This window comes from Nycticebus coucang, chromosome 5, assembly GCF_027406575.1.
Source record: "Nycticebus coucang isolate mNycCou1 chromosome 5, mNycCou1.pri, whole genome shotgun sequence".
NCBI lineage: Eukaryota > Metazoa > Chordata > Mammalia > Primates > Lorisidae > Nycticebus > Nycticebus coucang.
The window spans coordinates 131989750-132008527 of NC_069784.1; the positions used below are offsets into that span (position 1 = coordinate 131989750).

General features: G+C 38.6%; 1 protein-coding gene across 9 annotated transcripts in view; it reads left to right on the forward strand.

Moving 5' to 3' along the window:
* Positions 1 to 18778, forward strand: part of ARID1B (AT-rich interaction domain 1B) — a 420254-nt gene that overhangs the window by 142901 nt on the left and 258575 nt on the right. For all 9 annotated transcript variants that reach the window (XM_053590570.1, XM_053590575.1, XM_053590567.1 and 6 more), the window contains exon 4: positions 12943 to 13053. In XM_053590570.1, coding sequence (XP_053446545.1) covers positions 12943 to 13053 — 111 coding nt within the window. The remainder of the gene's footprint in view (positions 1 to 12942; positions 13054 to 18778) is intronic.

An 18778-nucleotide genomic window follows, 5' to 3' on the forward strand; every position in this document is an offset into this window, starting at 1 on the left:
GGGGCAATTTAAAATGTATTAATTGTTTATTTCCAGAATTTTTCTTTTAATATTTTCTAACTGCAGTTGATTGCAGGTAACTGAAACTGTAGAAAATTAAACCACCTAGAAGGGGGGACTTCTGAATTTTGGTTTTATGGATGAAAAAAGTAATTTTAGGTTAATAAGTTCTGGAGCTGAGATTCTTGGATGCTGTAAAAAGTTATTACAGCTATAGAGTAAGTGCATTAGCTGTGTTTTTCTAAGACATACCACGTTTTCCCTATAGAAAGCACAGCGAGCTGAACATCTACTGTGGCTCATTTATCTTTGTTACTTTATTGAAATAAATTCATTATTAAAAATGTTAATTACTTCAGTATTTAGTCTTGAGTATCTTCATATTCTTGTTTGGTATTTTAGGAAATGTGTTTTCAGGCAGCCATGTGGCCTCCCTCCTCATTCTGGGCTCACTGTTAGTTTAGGGAGAAGTTCTTAAGGAAACTGGAAGAAAACAAATCACAAAGCTTTTCTTAAGCGAGGCGGCAGCCTCAGGCCTCTCTCAGTGCTGCTGGTGATGAGCTGCTCTTTGCTTCCTGGTCCCTCAGGCTCATCTCCCCCGCAGGTGTGGGGATGGCCAGGCCCTCTTTGTACAGGAAGTCTCAGGCCCTGGCGCACTCTGTGGACGGCAGGATTTGTAGTGAAGAGTCTACTCTTGGTGTTACAGACGTGCAAACACAAAAGTATCGTGGAGTAGTTTGTACTAGCCTGCCCTTTTCCCGGAATGGCTTTTTAAAAATCTGCTTAATGGGTGGGGGCAGTGGTTCACACCTGTAATCACACTCTGGGAGGCTGAGGTGGGTGGATTGCCTGAGCTCAGGAGTTCAAGAACAGCCTGAGCAAGAGCAAGACCCATCTCTAAAAATAGCTGGGCATCGTGGCGGGCACTTGGTAGTCGCAGTTATTTGGTTGGCTGAGGTAAGAGGATCACTTAAGCCCAAGAGTTTGAGGTTACTGTGAGCTATGATGCCACAGTACTCTGCCCAGGGCAACTGAATGAGACACTGACTCAAAAAAAAAAAAAAAAGTCTAGTTAATAATTATTCCTTTGAATTGATAGAAAATAAATAATATTCTTACTAGCTTTTGGGCACTAATAGTAGAGGGAATAGGGCTTTAAGCTTTAAATTGGCCTGCAGAATTAATAGCAGTAAAAAAAAAATATTTGTACTTTGAGCCTATGATTTTTATCTAAACTGAAAGATTTTAGAGCCAGGGAAGATTCAGGGGAAATTATGGATGTATACTGGGAAGAATTAAAGTGAGTTACCATTCCTCTAAGCTAATGAGGAGCAGGGCTCCCCATGATGCCTCTCAGACCCCTTCACCCTGTTTTCTGAGCACCACGAGCCTAAGATAGTGAGTGTGAGGAGGGTGCAACCCACGCTTAGCCTAGACAGCTGACCCTGCCCAGTAAGGCTGGTAGAGGGGACGCTGTGCTGTTCAGGGTCACACAGCTGGTGAACAGTGAAGTTGGAGTTTAAATTCAGGTTTGTCTGACTCAAAGGTTCAGTGTCTTTAGAAGAGCTCTGTGGCTACAGAAAACTTCTTGGAGTTGGAGAAATAGGAAACTCATTCTGTAAGAGGTTGCCGTGAGACAAGGGTCACAGTCAGATTCAGGCTAGGAGGGCACCTTGTTCTGAGATCAGAGATGAGATCAAAGATCTCTGAGTCAGTAAGAAGGAGCAGGTTTTACTTTGGGAAGCCTGGGGAAAGGAAATTGTTTTAAGACTACTGGGGAATTTTTGTTTAAGGTAGCTAAGCATTGGGATTAAATATTGCAGCAAACACATTAAAGATAAAAATGGAAGGGTGTCAGGAAGCCTCCAAATTAAAAGATCTATGCTTACTATGTTTTCACAGGGGAGAAGTGTTAGAGACAATTAGGAAGTTATTGGTGTTTTTCATGTAGTTTTTCAGATGAAGGCCTCAGCCCCAATTCTGGATTTTCAATGTAGTCTTTCATACCATTAACTTCATTTAATTTCATTTAAATTAATGGAAATTTTCAAACGTAGACAAAAGTAGATAGTAGTAGATAGTAAACCCATACACGTGGCCTCTGTCTCCAACAGTTCCCTGTTTCATTATATCATCTTCTTCCTCGCCCCCAACCCAGGTGTTAACCAGTGTGGTGTAAGCGTTCCTAATTCTACGTGAAATCAGCACATTGTACCCCATAAATGCATTAATGTATACATGATCTATGTGTTTATGATTTAATAAAAAAATTAAGTAAATCCCAGATGTTTTATCATTTAATCAGTAAATATTTCAGAATGTGGCTCAAAATGATAAAAGACTTACAAAAAAGTAATAGAATGATCACATTTAAATTATAACTTATTAATTCTCCAGTGTTCACATTTCTAATAGTGTCATGAGTGAAGAAAGTATTGTGCGGGGCAGTTTGAGTCAGTCCAAAGTCCGTTCTCAGATTTGCCTGCTATCTTTTAATCCCTTCATGTCTAGATTTTTTTCTCTATCTCTTTTCTTCCTTTTTTTCTATTGCCATTTATTTGTTGAAGATCTTTTGTCCTGTAGAGATTTCCCATAACCTGGGATTTAATCATTGATGCCCTGTGGTTTAACATTTCCTTTGTCTTTTTTATTTCCTATAACTTGGTAGTTTGATCTATAGGATTTATCAAGCTCATTATCTTTTTTTTTTTTTTGCAGAATATTTCATTGCTCATTTGTTCATCAGGAGTCTTAGGATTTGTTGGTTTTCCTCCTTTTTGACGGCATCATTTATGCTCCCCACAGTCTTAGTGACCAGCGTAGTTTGACTGTATTATTTTGCATTCCCTCTTTTGCCTTCAGACTGCCAGAAACAAACAGCAGAATGCGTCCGGTAGCTCACTGCCACCAGGCAGTGTCGCTGATAACATGATGAACGTTCTCGGACAAGGGTCCAGGTTTTGTTCAGTCCTATGTCTTTGTCCATGTGCTTTTATTTTAGTTTTGTGTCTGATTCTGAGTGTAAGCTCTTAGAAGCTGTTTAGTCAGTCATTGACCTGGTTTAGCTGTTTATTCTATAGCTGTTGATGTGCTAGGACTCCAAGAGGACAGGATCCCTCCTTTAGAGAAATTAAGAGTCCAGTTTGGGAGATAAACAACAAATAGTGAAAATATAGCATTGTGAGTTCTTTCAAAGGAGTCCATTTGAAGTTGGCTTGAGACAGCTGCTTTGGTGGGTTTAATTTTTAGCAGGATCTTGTGGACAAACAGATGCTTTGCAGACACAGGAGAAGGAAGAACTTCCACCCGTAGTGGGGCTGAGAGAGCTGCAGGCACAGAGGCCTGGAGGGGCAGTGGACTTGTGACCCCTGGGCACCTGCAAGCAGCTGAGTGGCTAAAGCCAGGCAGTTGCAGCAGGCCCCGGGCCAGCGGAGGTGAAGCTGGTGTAGTGGCCGAGGACATTTGAGGAGCTGTGTGTCCCGTAGAGGACTGTGGATTTCATTCTGCAGGTACTGAGGAGTTGTGTTCAAGGAGATGGGCAGGGACGGCCCAGGGGGCAACAGGCCGCCGTGGAAGGTGCTCAGGACAGGTGCTGGTCTTCTGCTCACGGTAGAAGGGGTCACCAGACAGTGGCTTGGGTTTGGTGGTGCATCAGACATGTCTAGATTCAGAAGAGATAGTGATGTGCAGGGGAACTTTTGTGTGCTGAGGCCTTTGGTGAGGAGGGGACATGAGGGGAAAGACCAGGATCGTGGGACAGTTAGTAGAGTCCATTCTTGACTTGGTAAGTGCAAGGCCCTCACCCCACCAGTCTAGACACTTGGTGCAGTGAAGTGACTTGGGACCTTCAGGAGAGATTCGGAGTCACTGCCAGGCAGGAGTCACTGTAGAGTCTGTGGGGCAGGCCTGAGGGACCCTAGTTTTAAGGGGCAGAAAGAAGCAGTCAGTAGAGGCTTAAAGAACAGGACCTGGCAGGTGGTTGGGCCTCCCATCAGGCTGTGGCTTTTTAGTAAGTATGAGGTCATTAAATCTGAAATGTCCAGTTTCGAATAAAGTTCAGTTTATTGTCTTTTAAACAAAAAGCAGTACAGTTAATCAAAGTACGCGCCTAAGCCGTCCACCCAGTTCTGCCATCTTAGTGGTAGCTGGTGTGCTCCAGCAGTCAGGAAGCCTGGAGAGTCAGTGGCCATGAAATCTGGAAAGGCGTTTTCCCCAGCATATTGGGAATTGAGTATTTTTCCTCGCAAGAAGTGGTCCAAAGCCTGGAAGAAGTGGTAGTCCGTTGGTGCAGGGTCTGGTGAAAACAGTGGATGACAGAGAGTTTCCAGGCCCAGCCTCTAGTTGAGCAGCGTTGTTTGTAGACATGTGGTCAGCCATTGTCTTACACGAGGATCGACCCGCTCTGTTAACCAGCCTCAGCTGCTTCATTGCAAGCATCCTCATCAGTTTGTCCAATTAGGTGTAGCAGACGTCTGCTGTAATGTTCTGACCAGGCTTCGTGAAGCTGAGTGGATAATGCTAGCCCTAGATCACCAGACAGACACTTTTTTCGATGTCTGTTCAGTTTGGGGCTGTGTTTTGCCATTTTGTCTTCATCCAACCATTGTCTGTGTGCAGAACGTTTGTGATTCTCAAAAAGAATCCATTTTCCCTCACACACAACAATATAGCGCACAAATGGTTTACCTTTATGTTGTGGCAGCAAAGAAAGGGAAAGCTTCCAGATGGTTTTTCTTTAATTCATGAGGAACCCAGCTATCCAGGTTCTTTATCTTGCCAATTTGTTTCAGATTGTCGATGTTGTTGGAATAGGAACGTCAGATCTTGCTGTTGATTAACACATAGGTTGAGATGGATTCACTTCAGCTTTCAGCTCAGCGTCACCCACTTTGGTCTCAGGTCACCCACTTGGCTCTGAGATTAAAATCATCAGAATGAAACTTCTGAAACCATCTATGTACTGTGCGTTCATCAGCCACATCCTTCCCCACCGCTTTGTTGACATTTTGGTCTGTCTGTGCTACATTGGTTGCACCATGGAACTCATTTGAAAATAACACAAAATTTTTTTGTGTTTTTTTTTTTTTTTTTTTGAGACAGAGCCTCAAGCTATCGCCCTGGGTAGAGTACTGTGGCATCACAGCTCACAGCAACTTTCAACTCCTGGGCATAAGTGATTCTCTTGCCTCAGCTTCTCAAGTAGCTGGGACCACAGGCGCCCACCACAACACCTGGCTATTTTTTGGTTGCAGCCATCATTGTTGTTTGGTGGGCCCAGGTTGGATTCGAACCCGCCAGCTGTCATGTATGTGGCTGCCGCCTTAGCCGCTTGAGCTACAGGTGCCAAGCCACAATTTTTTTATTTATCCATGATTTCACAAAAATTTTATCTTTCAAAAATTATCTTTTTGGAAGATAATCAGAAGCCAAAATGTGCATTTGAAAGAAGGAGGATGTACCTTCATAATTAAAAAAAAAGTGTTAAAGTGAAATGTCAGAGATATCAACTGTCAAACGTAGTACTTAGGAAGTTCAGACATTCCACGCATGATAGCTTAGTATTTGATGATAACACACGGTGGGAAGAATGGCTTTGTATTCAAGAGGGAATTTTTCTTTTTAGTGTTTCTTACTCATTTGTGTTATTGGCACTGAATGTTTTGGAAGTGTGCCACATACAACACACTAAGATTGTAATTTTTATTTTTTTTCTTTTATTTTTTTTAAGATTGTAATTTTTAAAAGGAGAATTTAGGAGAGTATATGAAAGCCTAGGATAATACCTTAAAATTATATTAAATCTCTTACTGTATAATTATACTTGAAGCTTCCAGTTATCATTAAAAGTCCAGTTTTGTAGAAATGCCGATGTGTCATTTGAGAGACTCTAGCATAGTGATCGTGAAGTATCAGTGTAAGTTACAGAAGTGTTTCTTTCAGCCCGTCCGCAGTGGCTCAGACCTATAATTCTAGCACTCTGGGAAACCAAATTGGGAATGATCTTTTGAGCTCAGTAAGAGCCCTAGTAAGAGCGAGACTCAGCCTTTATTAAAGATAGAAAAAAAATGCTGTGCATTGTGGCAACCACCTGTAAGTTCCAGCTACTAGGGAGGCTGAGGCAGGAAGATCTCTTGAACACAGGAGTTTGAGGTTTCTGTGAGCTGTGATGACCTGGAGCAACAGAGTGAGATTTTATCTCCTCGTGGGAGAAAACAAGGTAGTAATAAGAACTGTCCTGCAGGGTTACTGTTTTTTTTTTTTTTTTTTTGTGGTTTTTGGCCGAGGCTGGGTTTGAACCCACCACCTCCAGCATATGGGACTGGTGCCCTATCCCTTTGAGCCACAGGCGCCGCCCGGGTTACTGTTAAGAAGAGCTGTGCCTGGTACCTGTCACAGTCACCTCTGAACAAATATTAGCTGTGCTTGTTAATGATGCTTCCATCGGGCTTTCCTGAGATGGCTGGAGGGTGGATGTGCCATCTTTCAAGTGGATATGTTATAGTTCATTGTCTTCTTTTTCTTCTTTTCTTTCTTTTTTTTTTTTTTTAAAGGCAGAATCTTACTCCATGGCCCTAGGGTGCCATGGCATTTTCATAGCTCATAGCAACCTCAAACTCGTGGGCTCAAGTGATCCTCTTGCCTGAGCCTCCCAGGTAGCTGAACTATAGGCACTGGCCACAGAAAAACGCCTGGCTAGTTTTTCTATTATTAGTAGAAATGGAGTCTCACTCTTGCACAGATTGGTCTCGAACTCCAGAGCTCAAGCAATCCTCTCGCCTTGGCCTCCCAGAATGCTAGGATTATAGGCCCGGGCTACTGTGCCCAGCCTATTGCTTTCTTACTGGAAAGCATATTTTAAATTTACTTATCTACAAACAAAAATGCAGGGGAGGTCAATAGCACGCTGCATTTCTCCAGCTCAGAGTAGGTCTCTGGGAACCAGGTGGCCTCCAGGCATTATCCGCGTGGAGGTGGCCTCACCCTCCTCTCAGCTAGGCTTAAATGCCAGGATGATTTCTGTTTCCCAAAATTGATGGTAGGGGTTTCCAGAGCATGAAGAGAAAAGGAGCAGGAGCTAGATATTTATGGTTATTATAAGGACGTAGATTATTCTGACCTAGATAACCCAGGATTTTCTGAGACTACTCAAATCCTTGTCCCTTCACTCTGGATTATTGCAGTAATGATTATACTTGGCCATCTTCACTCTTTTTCTAGAACATCTGTGCTCCATGTGATGATCAGAAAACCCTTCCTCAAACAGTGTGAGAGTTACCACATCCTCCATACCCAGAAGCCATGTCGGCTCCCTTTAGCTTTTTTCTTTTTTTTTTATATATGTATGTATATTAACCCTAGTATATGTACAAATCTATGAATATTTTTGTGACTGTAGGAATCAGGGTTCTCCAGAGAGACAGAACCAATCGGAGCTGTATCTTCCCCTGCCATTTCTTTTTATTTATTTGTTTATTTTTATTGTTGGGGATTCATTGAGGGTACAATAAGCCAGTTACACTGATTGCATTTGTTAGGTAAAGTCCCTCTTGCAATCATGTCTTGCCCCCAGAAGGTGTGGCACACACCAAGGCCCCACCCCGCTTTAGCTTTTTGTTTCTAACCTGAAGCTCTTTGTTGGACTTTCTGAGACAACCGGTTTTTGCTAGACGTATCCTTGCCAATCCCACTCGGTACCACTGAGATTTGTTTGTCAGGGCCAGAAATGTTCCTACCCCTCATTTGTTCTTCATCTTTCTTTGGTTTGTATTCCGTGTGCTCTCAGATCATTTTTTTTTTTTTTTTTTTGTAGAGACAGAGTCTCACTTTATGGCCCTCGGTAGAGTGCCGTGGCCTCACACAGCTCACAGCAACCTCCAACTCCTGGGCTTAAGCGATTCTCTTGCCTCAGCCTCCCGAGTAGCGGGGACTACAGGCGCCCGCCACAACGCCCGGCTATTTTTCTCAGATCATTATTATTTTGTTTGTTACAGTCTACCCTTCCTACCCCTCCCACTTTGTTACTGTTTATATTGTAGACGTACTGTGATGTTAACATAAACATTTTGAGTACATTTTATTCTATTCCAAAATGATGGACTTTTGGGTGGTGCCTGTGGCTCAGTGAGTAAGGCGCCAGCCCCATATACCGAGGGTGGCGGGTTCACAACCCAGCCCCGGCTGAACTGCAACCAAAAAATAGTCGGGCGTTGTGGCAGGCGCCTGGAATCCCAGCTGCTTGGGAGGCTGAGGCAGGAGAATCGTGGAAGCCCAAGAGCTAGAGGTTGCTGTGAGTCCTGTGTACATCATGGCACTCTACTGAAGGCAGTAAGGTGAGACTCTGTCTCTACAAAAAAAACAAAAAACAAAATGATGGGACTTTTAGTATAAATGGAAGTACGTTTTGTTAAGAGCACTTTGCCAGTATGTGTCAAAATTTTAAATGTATCTAACCTTTGACAGAAATTTCCCTTGTAGAGATTTATGCCACAGAGATATTTCGTGAGGAGATGTGTGTACAGGGGCACTTACTGTAGATGTGTGTACAGGGGCACTTACTGTAGATGTGCGTACAAGGGTACTTACTGTAGATGTGCGCACAGGAGCACTTACTGTAGATGTGTGCACAAGGGTACTTACTGTAGATGTGTGTACAGGGGCACTTACTGTAGATGTGTGTACAGGGGTGCTTACTGTAGATGTGTGCACAAGGGTACTTACTGTAGATGTGCATACAAGGGTACTTACTGTAGATGTGCACACAGGAGCACTTACTGTAGATGTGTGCACAAGGGTACTTACTGTAGATGTGTGCACAGGAGTACTTAACTGCAGACGTGTGTACAGGGGCACTTACTGTGGGTGTGTGCACAGGGGCACTTTCTGTGGGTGTGTGTACAGGGGCACTTACTGTAGATGTGTGTACGGAGCAGTTACTGTAGACGTGTGCACAGGAGCACTTACTGTAGTATAGTGTCAAGTAGAGAAAAACTGGGAATAACCAAAATGTATATTAGTAGGGGAATGGTAGATTCAAATAATGCAGTATTATGTGGCCATAAAAAAAGAACAAAGTAGATATTTAGTTGCAGATACAGAATGAAGTCTCCAATATATTGCTAAGCAATTGAAAATGATGCTATTTACAGAAAACACTCTCCAGTAGTGTATAAAGGCAAAAGATTTAAATCCACATTTATACTTGGCAACACATTGAAAATTGTGGAAAATTAACAGTAATAATTTTGTGGAGGGGATCTTGGGAAGGAGGAAGTCTTTCTTTCATTGTTTATGTCTTTGGGTTTTTATTAAATAAAATATAAAGATATTAAATATTAAGGTATTACTTATCTCTTTGTGTCTTTTAAGCTTACACCATCAGAATGTTCTTACAGTGAGAATGTTTTATCTTTTAGTTTTGTTTGTTTGTTTTTTGGAGACAGAGTCTTACTCTGTCACTCTGGGTAGAGTGCCCCCTTATCTCACAGCAACCTCAAACTCTTGGGCTCAAACGATCCTCTTGTCTCAGCCTCCCCAGGGGTACCAGGTGGTTGCCACCATGGCCAGCTAGTTTTTCTATTTTTAGTAGAGATGGGATTTTGCTCTTGCTCCTTAGCGCAAGCAGTCTACCCATGTTGGCCTGCCTTTTTTATTTGTTAAAAGTATCCTTGACATTTTAGTTTTTCAACATTTTCATCAAAGTCTGCATTTCCATTAATATTTAATTTATTTTGTAATAAAAGAAAATATAAGAACTCATGCTTCCGGTCTTTCGGCCAGGCTCCTGTGGTAGTGGTCATCTTACCATTTCCCGTAATAGAAAGGGGATGCTAAGGTTTTCCTCCTGGTCATGTTTCATGATATGTTAAAGTATCCAGCAAGTGAATGGTCCATAGTAGGCGTTCAGTAAATGTCTACTAAATGTGTTAAAAAGCATCTAAATGAAATTTTCTGAAAGAAATGTGTACACACTCATATCTAAAACTCTTTTCACAATTTTATTGAATTACTTTCTCTTTCAGCCTTGACTCAAGATATAAAGAAGGTTAAGACCAGAGCCATCAATGGTTAAAAGTTTGTGAGTGAGATATAGAAAAATAACACTGATAAAAAGTTTTGAAAGGGACCTGGCGGTGCCTGTGGCTCAGTGAGCAGGATGCCGGCCCCGTATACCGAGGGTGGCGGGTTGAAACCCGGCCCCAGCCAAACTGCAACAAAAAAAGTTTTGAAAGGGAAAACCACATTCTTATTTCTTGGTTGTTGTGCGTTATATGATATTATTACAATGTGATTTTCTTCTAAAGAGGGATGACTTTTAAATGTATAGCAGATAAGTATAATTATGTATATGTGTGTATTAGTTTATACATTAATGTGTACTATCTTAAATGTATAAATAACCAAAGATGGAAATAATGTTTTAAAATTTAAAGCTATGCGTATTTGTTTATAAGTGATGCTAAACATATTTTTTATTTTCTGATGCCGACATTGTTTTTTTACTGTCTGTTACCTTATTTATGTTTACACTTGAAATGAAAATAAGTGCATATTGAAACAAAAAATAAATATAACTATGAAGTTGAAAAATCTAAAGTTTGGTTTGAGATATAACTTTTATATCTTTATTAGACCAGCCAGATTTCATAGTCCCATGGTGAGCCATATCTATAGCTGCATACTCTTTGTTTAGTGAATCCTATGTTCAAATATAAACTAAGAACAAGTTCCATTTTCAGCTATTCTCACACAATTTTGTTTTGGTTTTATTTAAAATTATATTTAATAATTGAAAGCTTCTCATAGTTAGGAATAGTATTTGAGATTTTGGGGAATCGATTTTTTTTTTTTTTTAACTTTTAAGACCTGAAAAAGCGAAATGCAACCTCATAATAATTTTTTCTGATAGCTTTCATAGACTGAAGTTGCTTGGTATGTGAGTGGGGTGATATCTAAACGGAAAGGTAGATCCACTCTAATTGTAATGGTCTTCTTCAGCTCCTTTAAAAAGCAGTTCATTTAGCTGAGAAAATAAAAAGAAATGTAAAATAAATTCCTAATAAGCATAGGGCCTGTGAGCCCGTTTACTGTTTCCTAACTGAAGTTTACTTTAACAGAAGTGTCTGAGCGCCACCCAGAAACAGTGTGTGTGCACATGTGCTTGAGGAGGGGCAGGCTCTGCTCCTTTGTTTGCCCCTCCTGAGTCTGTCTTTTGCACCTTTGTGCTTTTCTGTAGCGGTGAAGGCCCCTGAATGGAGGCTTTTGCCCTTCTTGATTTGAAATCCTGGCTGTTTATCCAAAGGACACGGCAGGGCACCCAGCTGGAAGTCCAGTGAGCAGTGGAAGTTAGGATCTGGAAGAAGCGTGGTGCCAGAGGGCGGGGGTGGTGAGAGTGGCAGTAATCTCTCAGCCTTTGCTTTTGTCCCCCACAAGCCTAATTGTTACCCTCTGCTGGCAGCCAGACTGAAGAGCTACCCTTTTCAGTATCCTTGGATTACACGTGCTTACTCTTACCTCACTCACTGTGATCAAAGAAAGACCTGGACAATTGGGATTGAATTCGTTTGCAAACGTATAGTGTTTACCAAGTATTGTATACCACCATTAGAGGTTAAACACTTGACTGATTTTTTTTTTTTTTTTTGGTGGAGATTAATTTAGAGGGAAGAAGGGTTACATGTGAAAATGCTGGATTGTTGACATGCTTCTTTATTTCGCAGTCTGTTTATAAAAGCAGGTCTCACCCACACTCTGCTAGTTAAATCTAGTTTGCACAGCTTGTGTACTTTGTAGTACCAGCTATTGGTCCAAAGTTTCTTGGCATAAGAAGCTGTGTAATTTTAAGTGTATACTGTTCTAGAAAGGGGTGAGGCAGTAGAAGCTTTTTATAGGGTTTTAACTAATAAATATTAATTTTAAAGTAATATTTAAAGGATTTAACAGAAATAGAACTTGTATATCATGTTTCTTTAATGCCAACACATATTTGAACTGCAAGGAAAGGGAGAGAATTTTATTTTAAAGCACTATTTTCCATTCTTTTTTTTCCCCCTCTCCAATTAGAAACTGGTTCTTCAACTTTCAGTGCCAATTGAGACATGCTGTAATAAGTATTTAACATTCTGTCCTGCTACTTGACTTCAGGTGCAAGTGACGGGAGAGTATTTAGTGGCTAGAGATCTGGTATATAGTAAATGTGGTATTTGGATTATGTAATACCATTTCAGCACAATGCTAAGGCCACGTCGATAACTAACTCTGGGACAAGTATTCTACAGGATGCCATAAAGGCATGTGAATGATAAGTTTCTTGTTCTATTCAGGTTTTGGGGTGTGTGTTTTCTTCCCCCCTGTTTTATTCATAATTGTGGTTCTCTGAAAACTATGCTTACATTATCATATGGGACCCTATACATATGTATTTATTGGTTTTGTAGAAACCCCAGGATTCTGTGAGCTTAACACCAATTTTTGCCCTATTTTTAGAGTAATAATTAAGAGGGCATATTAAGATTCAGTTGATAATAAAGCTTTCATTATTTATTTAAATTTAAATATATGTTATATATTTAAAAATAATATTAAAGGCATCATAACCAAAATCAGAATTCAACAATGAAAGGATCATTTGGTTTGCTCTGGTTTCGGAGAGTTTGGCTACAGCTGACCTTCCCATTTTTTTACTGACTTAATCCTCTTTCTGCACAAGTCAAATACAGTACTTAGTTTGTAATACATTGGTCTCATAATGCATTTGTTCTTAATTTTATGTACATATATACTGTCTATTCTGCTATCGATGATGCACTACTTTAAAAAAAATTTTTTTTTTTACTTTCCATAATGTGCTAAAGAAATCATGGCTATAATGTTTTTTGTTACCAAAGAAACTTATGTCGTGGAGATATTGACGAAGTGCTTTTTCTTGTATTTGTGTTTGTGTAGGACATGTCTCAGGAAGGCTATGGAACTAGGTCTCAACCTCCTCTGGCCCCCGGAAAACCAAACCATGAAGACTTGAGCTTAATACAACAAGAAAGACCATCGAGTTTACCAGTAAGACATTAATGTGCTGATTTGGAAAAGTCATGAGTTAAAGATTTGTAGAAAGAGCTTTTTTTACTTTACATCATGGCGTAAGAGAGAAGTTTCGAGATTGTAATGTATATTTTGTGATTTATTAATGACTTTGGGCTTAATTCTCAGGCCCTGTCGTCCTCCATGCGTCTGTTTTGTGTGTACGTGTGTCTGCTGCGGAGTCCTTGGTGATCGGGGAGGTTTTAACTGACTGGTGTTGGGCAGGCAGTTACTGCTGTTGGACATTTGGGCTTTCTTCAGGCTTTTGCTTTTTTGGTAGTGATATGGAACAGAGGTGTCTACACAAGCATTGAAACTCTAAAGAAATTTGTACTTTGCAAAGGCTATAAATGATGAGATAAAACATCTGATAAGGATTTGAATTTTTTCTGGAACTTTATATTTATCTGATAAGAAATCATCCATAAGGAAGTATTGTAGTTTAAAATTTGACAAAGCAGTCTGTAAAGTATTTCCAACAGCAAATAATTTATACGTAACTGGGTATTTATTGATTACAGTACGGGTTATCATGCCTTTTCTAAAATAGGGAACCTAATTTAAATGAAGTTCTCTTTATTAACTAAAAGAATATAAATAAATATTCTTACTTTTATTTTCTTATGCATTTACTTATTAAAATATTTTGATTTGAAAAATTATTGTTATTGGCTAATTTCTATTGAGAAGGTTTAAGATAGGAGTTTAGCCCTGATTTTAATTTGAATTTCAATTATGTTTTCATTAAGTAAGATTTATTGTGTTATGTCTAAGCATTTGAGAAGAAGCCTTTGTAGTGAATGTTGTACATGACGTTGGGCATGAATATCATACCTTTCAATTTATATGCATCCTTAAAGAAGAAGGTAAGTGATGGTTACAGGATGTGGATTATTTTTTAATCTGATGGACATGGTTTGAAACCCTCATTTTTACAGTTCTTTTTATGATGGGAGAGGTTGAAATCTTACTATGTGGTCTTTACTTTAGTTGTATTGGCTTGTTCATTGTGTGCATATTTGGATTTGAAGGAAGGAAAAAGGTAAAAGGTTCTGTGTTTTATGCTGCGAATGTTTTTGTTTAGGCGTTCTGCAGCTTGGTAAGCATGTAGTCTGTGTATGATACACATGCATGTTGTTGATAAATGCAGCATTTGTTGAATATTTGGGAATTGGCTTGTGGTTTTATGGAATTTAAATTGACTTGTGCGAAGCAGGTGGATAGTGAATTCCATTTTTTAGTGTTTTTAGAGAAGCCTAGCTTTGTAAATTTGTCTTTGGCTGGTGATTTGTACTGTGACACAGGTTGAAAAATTTGCTATAAATTGATACTGATTTTTACATAGCTGTAAGAATAATTTGTAGTGTACTGCTTTTCTTTATATCCCCTGGAAAACTCCAGCTTCAGTCTCTACGCTTTTCGTCATCTGCACTGGATGGATGGCTGATCTTCCGCTGACTGCGGCATAAATAGGGATGGAAGGAAGTGTTGTATCCCCACAGAACTAACCAAAAGCTTGCTTCTGGGATGAGTCCTTTTTAAGTAGATTACTGGGAGAAAGGATGTGAAATTATTTTAGGAAGTGAACCAGTATATTCATCAATACTGTTTTTCTGAATTATTCTATTTATATCTCTTTGTATATGTATAATGACTTAACTGTCTTCCTTAACTCTACCTTATCTACTTTCCAAGAGCATTTAAGGGTGTTCATAATATAAATTTTCTTATGAAGGTGTTAAAAAAATGCTTTAATTGGTATTTTCTTTCTGTTTTTATCTGTAACTCACAGATAAATGGGATGCTGATTGACACCTTACCACTTTAAGTACATTTCAGTAATCTCTTTCTAGAGGGCAGAGTTTTTAGGTTTTTGGTATGTATGTAGAAACATCACTTCTCAAATAAAGGCCAAACCATAGATCAGTAGGGGTACCTACCCCTCCCCCCCAATCTGTTAGAATGGAAATTAGCTGATTCAGATGAAGTATAATATGCCACTTTTCTTTCACTAGGACTTTTTATGTATAAAAAATTCCTATGTGGCATTTACAGATATATTTTTATTATGTGCATACTTCATTCATAAATTGCCCACTGTTAAGGTCATTATGATGTCAGGGAATGATTTGTTGGTATTGTTATAGCTACAATACCATATACTTTTACAGTGTTATTTTCATTAAATCTTTGAGTTCTCCAGCTTGGCTAAGTTGATACCTTAAGGACTGTGAAGCTACGTTTGTTATCACACCTGAATTTGCTGTTGGTAAAGAGTAAATCCTTCGTAGATTTACTCTAAATGGTTTTTCTTTTTAAGAGTCATTGATACACATTTTGTCTTTTTACTTAACGTCTATCCTGGTATTTGTAATCACTAGTCTTGTAATTTGCAACTAAGTATATTGTGAGTTTGATCTGTATCATTTAAAAAATGTAGATTTAAAATATGCGATTCATACTGATTATTAACTTTATCCATTATATATGTGACAGTAATAATGTTTCTTAGGTAGTTACTTTTTAATCTTTTTGCTTACATTGAGATTTTGGACGATTTTTCTGCATGTGGTAATTTCTGTGTGTCGTGTATTTCCCTCAGCTTGTTTGTTACACAGTTGACTTTACATTACAAAAAGTCAAGACATTTCCAATATCTTTCTGCTGGATCTGTAATCGGATCCCTCAGTAAGTTGTTCTCGCACCCTCGTTTGAACCGGTATGTCTATATTTGCACGTTATTAAATCCTTGTTGATCTTTAGTAGCCAACGCAGTTAGGTTTTCCAGCTAATTTAGATCTTCAAGTCATCTGCAGAAAGCACATGACTGATAAATTAATACTTGTTCTCTTGTCCTGGGGCCATGACTAGTAATATTTAGTTTTTGCTTAGTGGGCTCAGACCAAAAACCCCAGACAAATCTCCCTTAATATTGTCCATTTATTTCTATATTTTTATATCATACCACTTTTCTCCTATTGAGATAGATGAGCTTATAGATCCTTGGTATTACTGTTATTGATAAGTCTTAGCATAGGGAATATGATATAAAAATTAGCTTAAAGAGATTTCTGCCGTTACAATATTATCACTTAAAATTTGAGCATTTTATAGTTTTATTTACCTCTGATATTATAAAATTAAGCCAGCATTTAAAGCAGCGGTTCTCAACCTATGGGTTGCGACCCACAGGAACTATATTGAAGGGGCACGGCCTTAGGAAGGCTGAGAACCACTGATTAAACAAGGACACAATGGAAGGTGTCAGAGTTTATGGAACTTCTATCTCATACATTCCGTTATTTCATCAACATTGAATATTCTTCAATTTACATTCTAAGACAAACCCCCAAATTTGATTTAATATACTTTTTGTTGAGTGTTTTGTTAAATTTTCATGTCTTGTAGCATTTACTATTTATCCTTTTGTTAGTTATTTTTACAACTGTTTTGTCGCCAGATTAGAATGTTTTCGTGGGTATTTATTATTTTATTCAGGAAATATTTTCCTAAAAGAATTTACATAAAAACTTAATTCAAGTAAGTTCTTTCCCCAGTTTCAGAGTTTTCTTTGAATTGCTAAGGGATCTTTTATATGGTACTGAAGCCCCTGGTGTCCCCATGCCAATGAGGTTAAATGAGGGAACGAGTGTGGTGCCTGTACTGGCAGGGTGGTTTTATTCTTAAAACCATTGTGTTTTCTCAAATGACATCTGAGTTTTACCTTGTTAACCTTAAGCTTCAAGAAAAAAAAAAAGTGGGCATGTGGGATGATTAAGCTAAAAAGTATGAAAACATTCTTTTCTTAGTAATTTTTGTTTTACTTATTAAAAATTGACATAAACAGTGATCATAATTTCAGTCATTATAATACAAATAGGTGTTTTATTAATAAAATATTTATAAACATGTATGAAGGAAGTTAACCAAAAAAGGGGAAGGTTTTATTTTCTTCCTCATTCAGCAGAGTAGTACTTTTCCCTTCAGGGATCTGAAGGGTTTTTAATATTCCTCAGTTTAGAAATAACTAATTTGCATTATTCTTCAGAGAGGACTGCCGCCAGTTTTGTATTTCAGATGGGAGGTCCATTGTTCTGTTTACTTACGATGACAGAGTAAGATCGCCTTGGTAGCCATATTCTAACTGTTTTTGAATGGACTGCTTTGTTGTGACTTGGTTGTTCTGGAAGGTCCATCAGGTCATTAAAAACCTCTTTCTGACTCTTTCTTACTTAAATAGGAAATATCTAAAGAGGCTGACATGAAAAGGGTTTGATCTTTTTGAGTTAACTAAAAAGGCACTTTGATGAGTTTGCAATTAGAAGAAAATATTTAGGCTTTAGATAAAACATATGTTTTTTGGCCCTTTGTGGAAGGAAGGAGGTAGTAAATGCTGGTTGTTCTTTGAAATAGAGGGTGTTAAACAGGATATTGAAGCCTGAAAGAGGATGGTTAGAAAACTGTTATTACCAAGAATATTCCTGGGGGGCTGGGTATCAGCAGCAGAGCATACAATGTTCTGCCTTTAGTGAAAGAAGAATACTGTGTTTTGGTTCTGGTTTTTAAAATCTTTAATGAATTTCTGTTGGTTAGAGGTCATGTACCTTGGAAGCATATGTGAATATTGATGATATGTTAATAGGGAAATTCATAAAGTGTGTACATTTGATAATACACCTCCTATGAATATTGAAACCTCTTGAGAAAAGCAGGGTGAAGCAGCTTTTCAACTAGGTTCAGCTTTTTGTGAAGTTCTTAATTCAACCCAACTAGAAATATAAATTAAGACTACCATAACATGTTAGTTGGCAGGTTTTTGGAAAAGTCACAATCTACCAGGTAAGAACTAACTGTGTGGTTATTTGTAACTTGACCTTGATTTAAATGATTGCCAGGAAAACGTGAAGAGTGTAGCTGTCTGTTGGTTGATCCTTCTCATATCACTCTAAAAGCGTAAGAAAATTGTAAGTTAATGAAGGAGAAATCTGGTCTGTCATTGGGCTTATCAGTGTTCTGATGTGGCTAATGCCTGTGTTACGGTGGAAGGCCTAAGCTGTTTGTTATCAGTGTTCTTTAAATGTTATTAGAATATGCTGAGTTTTAAAAGTATAAAGGAAATAATTTATGAAACGGAGGAGCGGGAGAGTTTCTGAAGGATGGTTCTGTCGCGAGAGTGTCTGCACATAACTGATTAGCTTGCAGAGTTTTGAAACTGAAAGTACAGACACATTTTGATGATTTGGGGACATTTGAAAGGGAAGACACAATACTTAGGATTTATCATGTTCTTGAATTCACTGGTCTGTTCTATATGGAGACATCATTTCTCTTTGGATTAAGGTTGTAAAGAGCACTTAAGGACCTTACTTGAAATTCCTTATTTAGAAAAAGTCATGGTGATGCTGACAAATGTGTCTTTTCCAATGTGGATTATTTCACTAAGATGTGATGTTCCATAATTTATTCTCTGAGGTATTTTCATGATATTGGTAGTCTCTTGGAAAAGAGAGGATAATACTTAAACTTGAGCAAGGTAGGAATTAGGAAGTCATGTCTCCTTTCAAAACAATCTTCATATTTGTTCTGTAAATGAAAATTCAATAAACCTCAACAGTTTGGAGTTCTTCCAGGGAAAAACAGGCTAAACATATTGGAAACTTTGAATAAATTAATGTTTTAAAAGATCTATAGTTTGCTTTTAAAT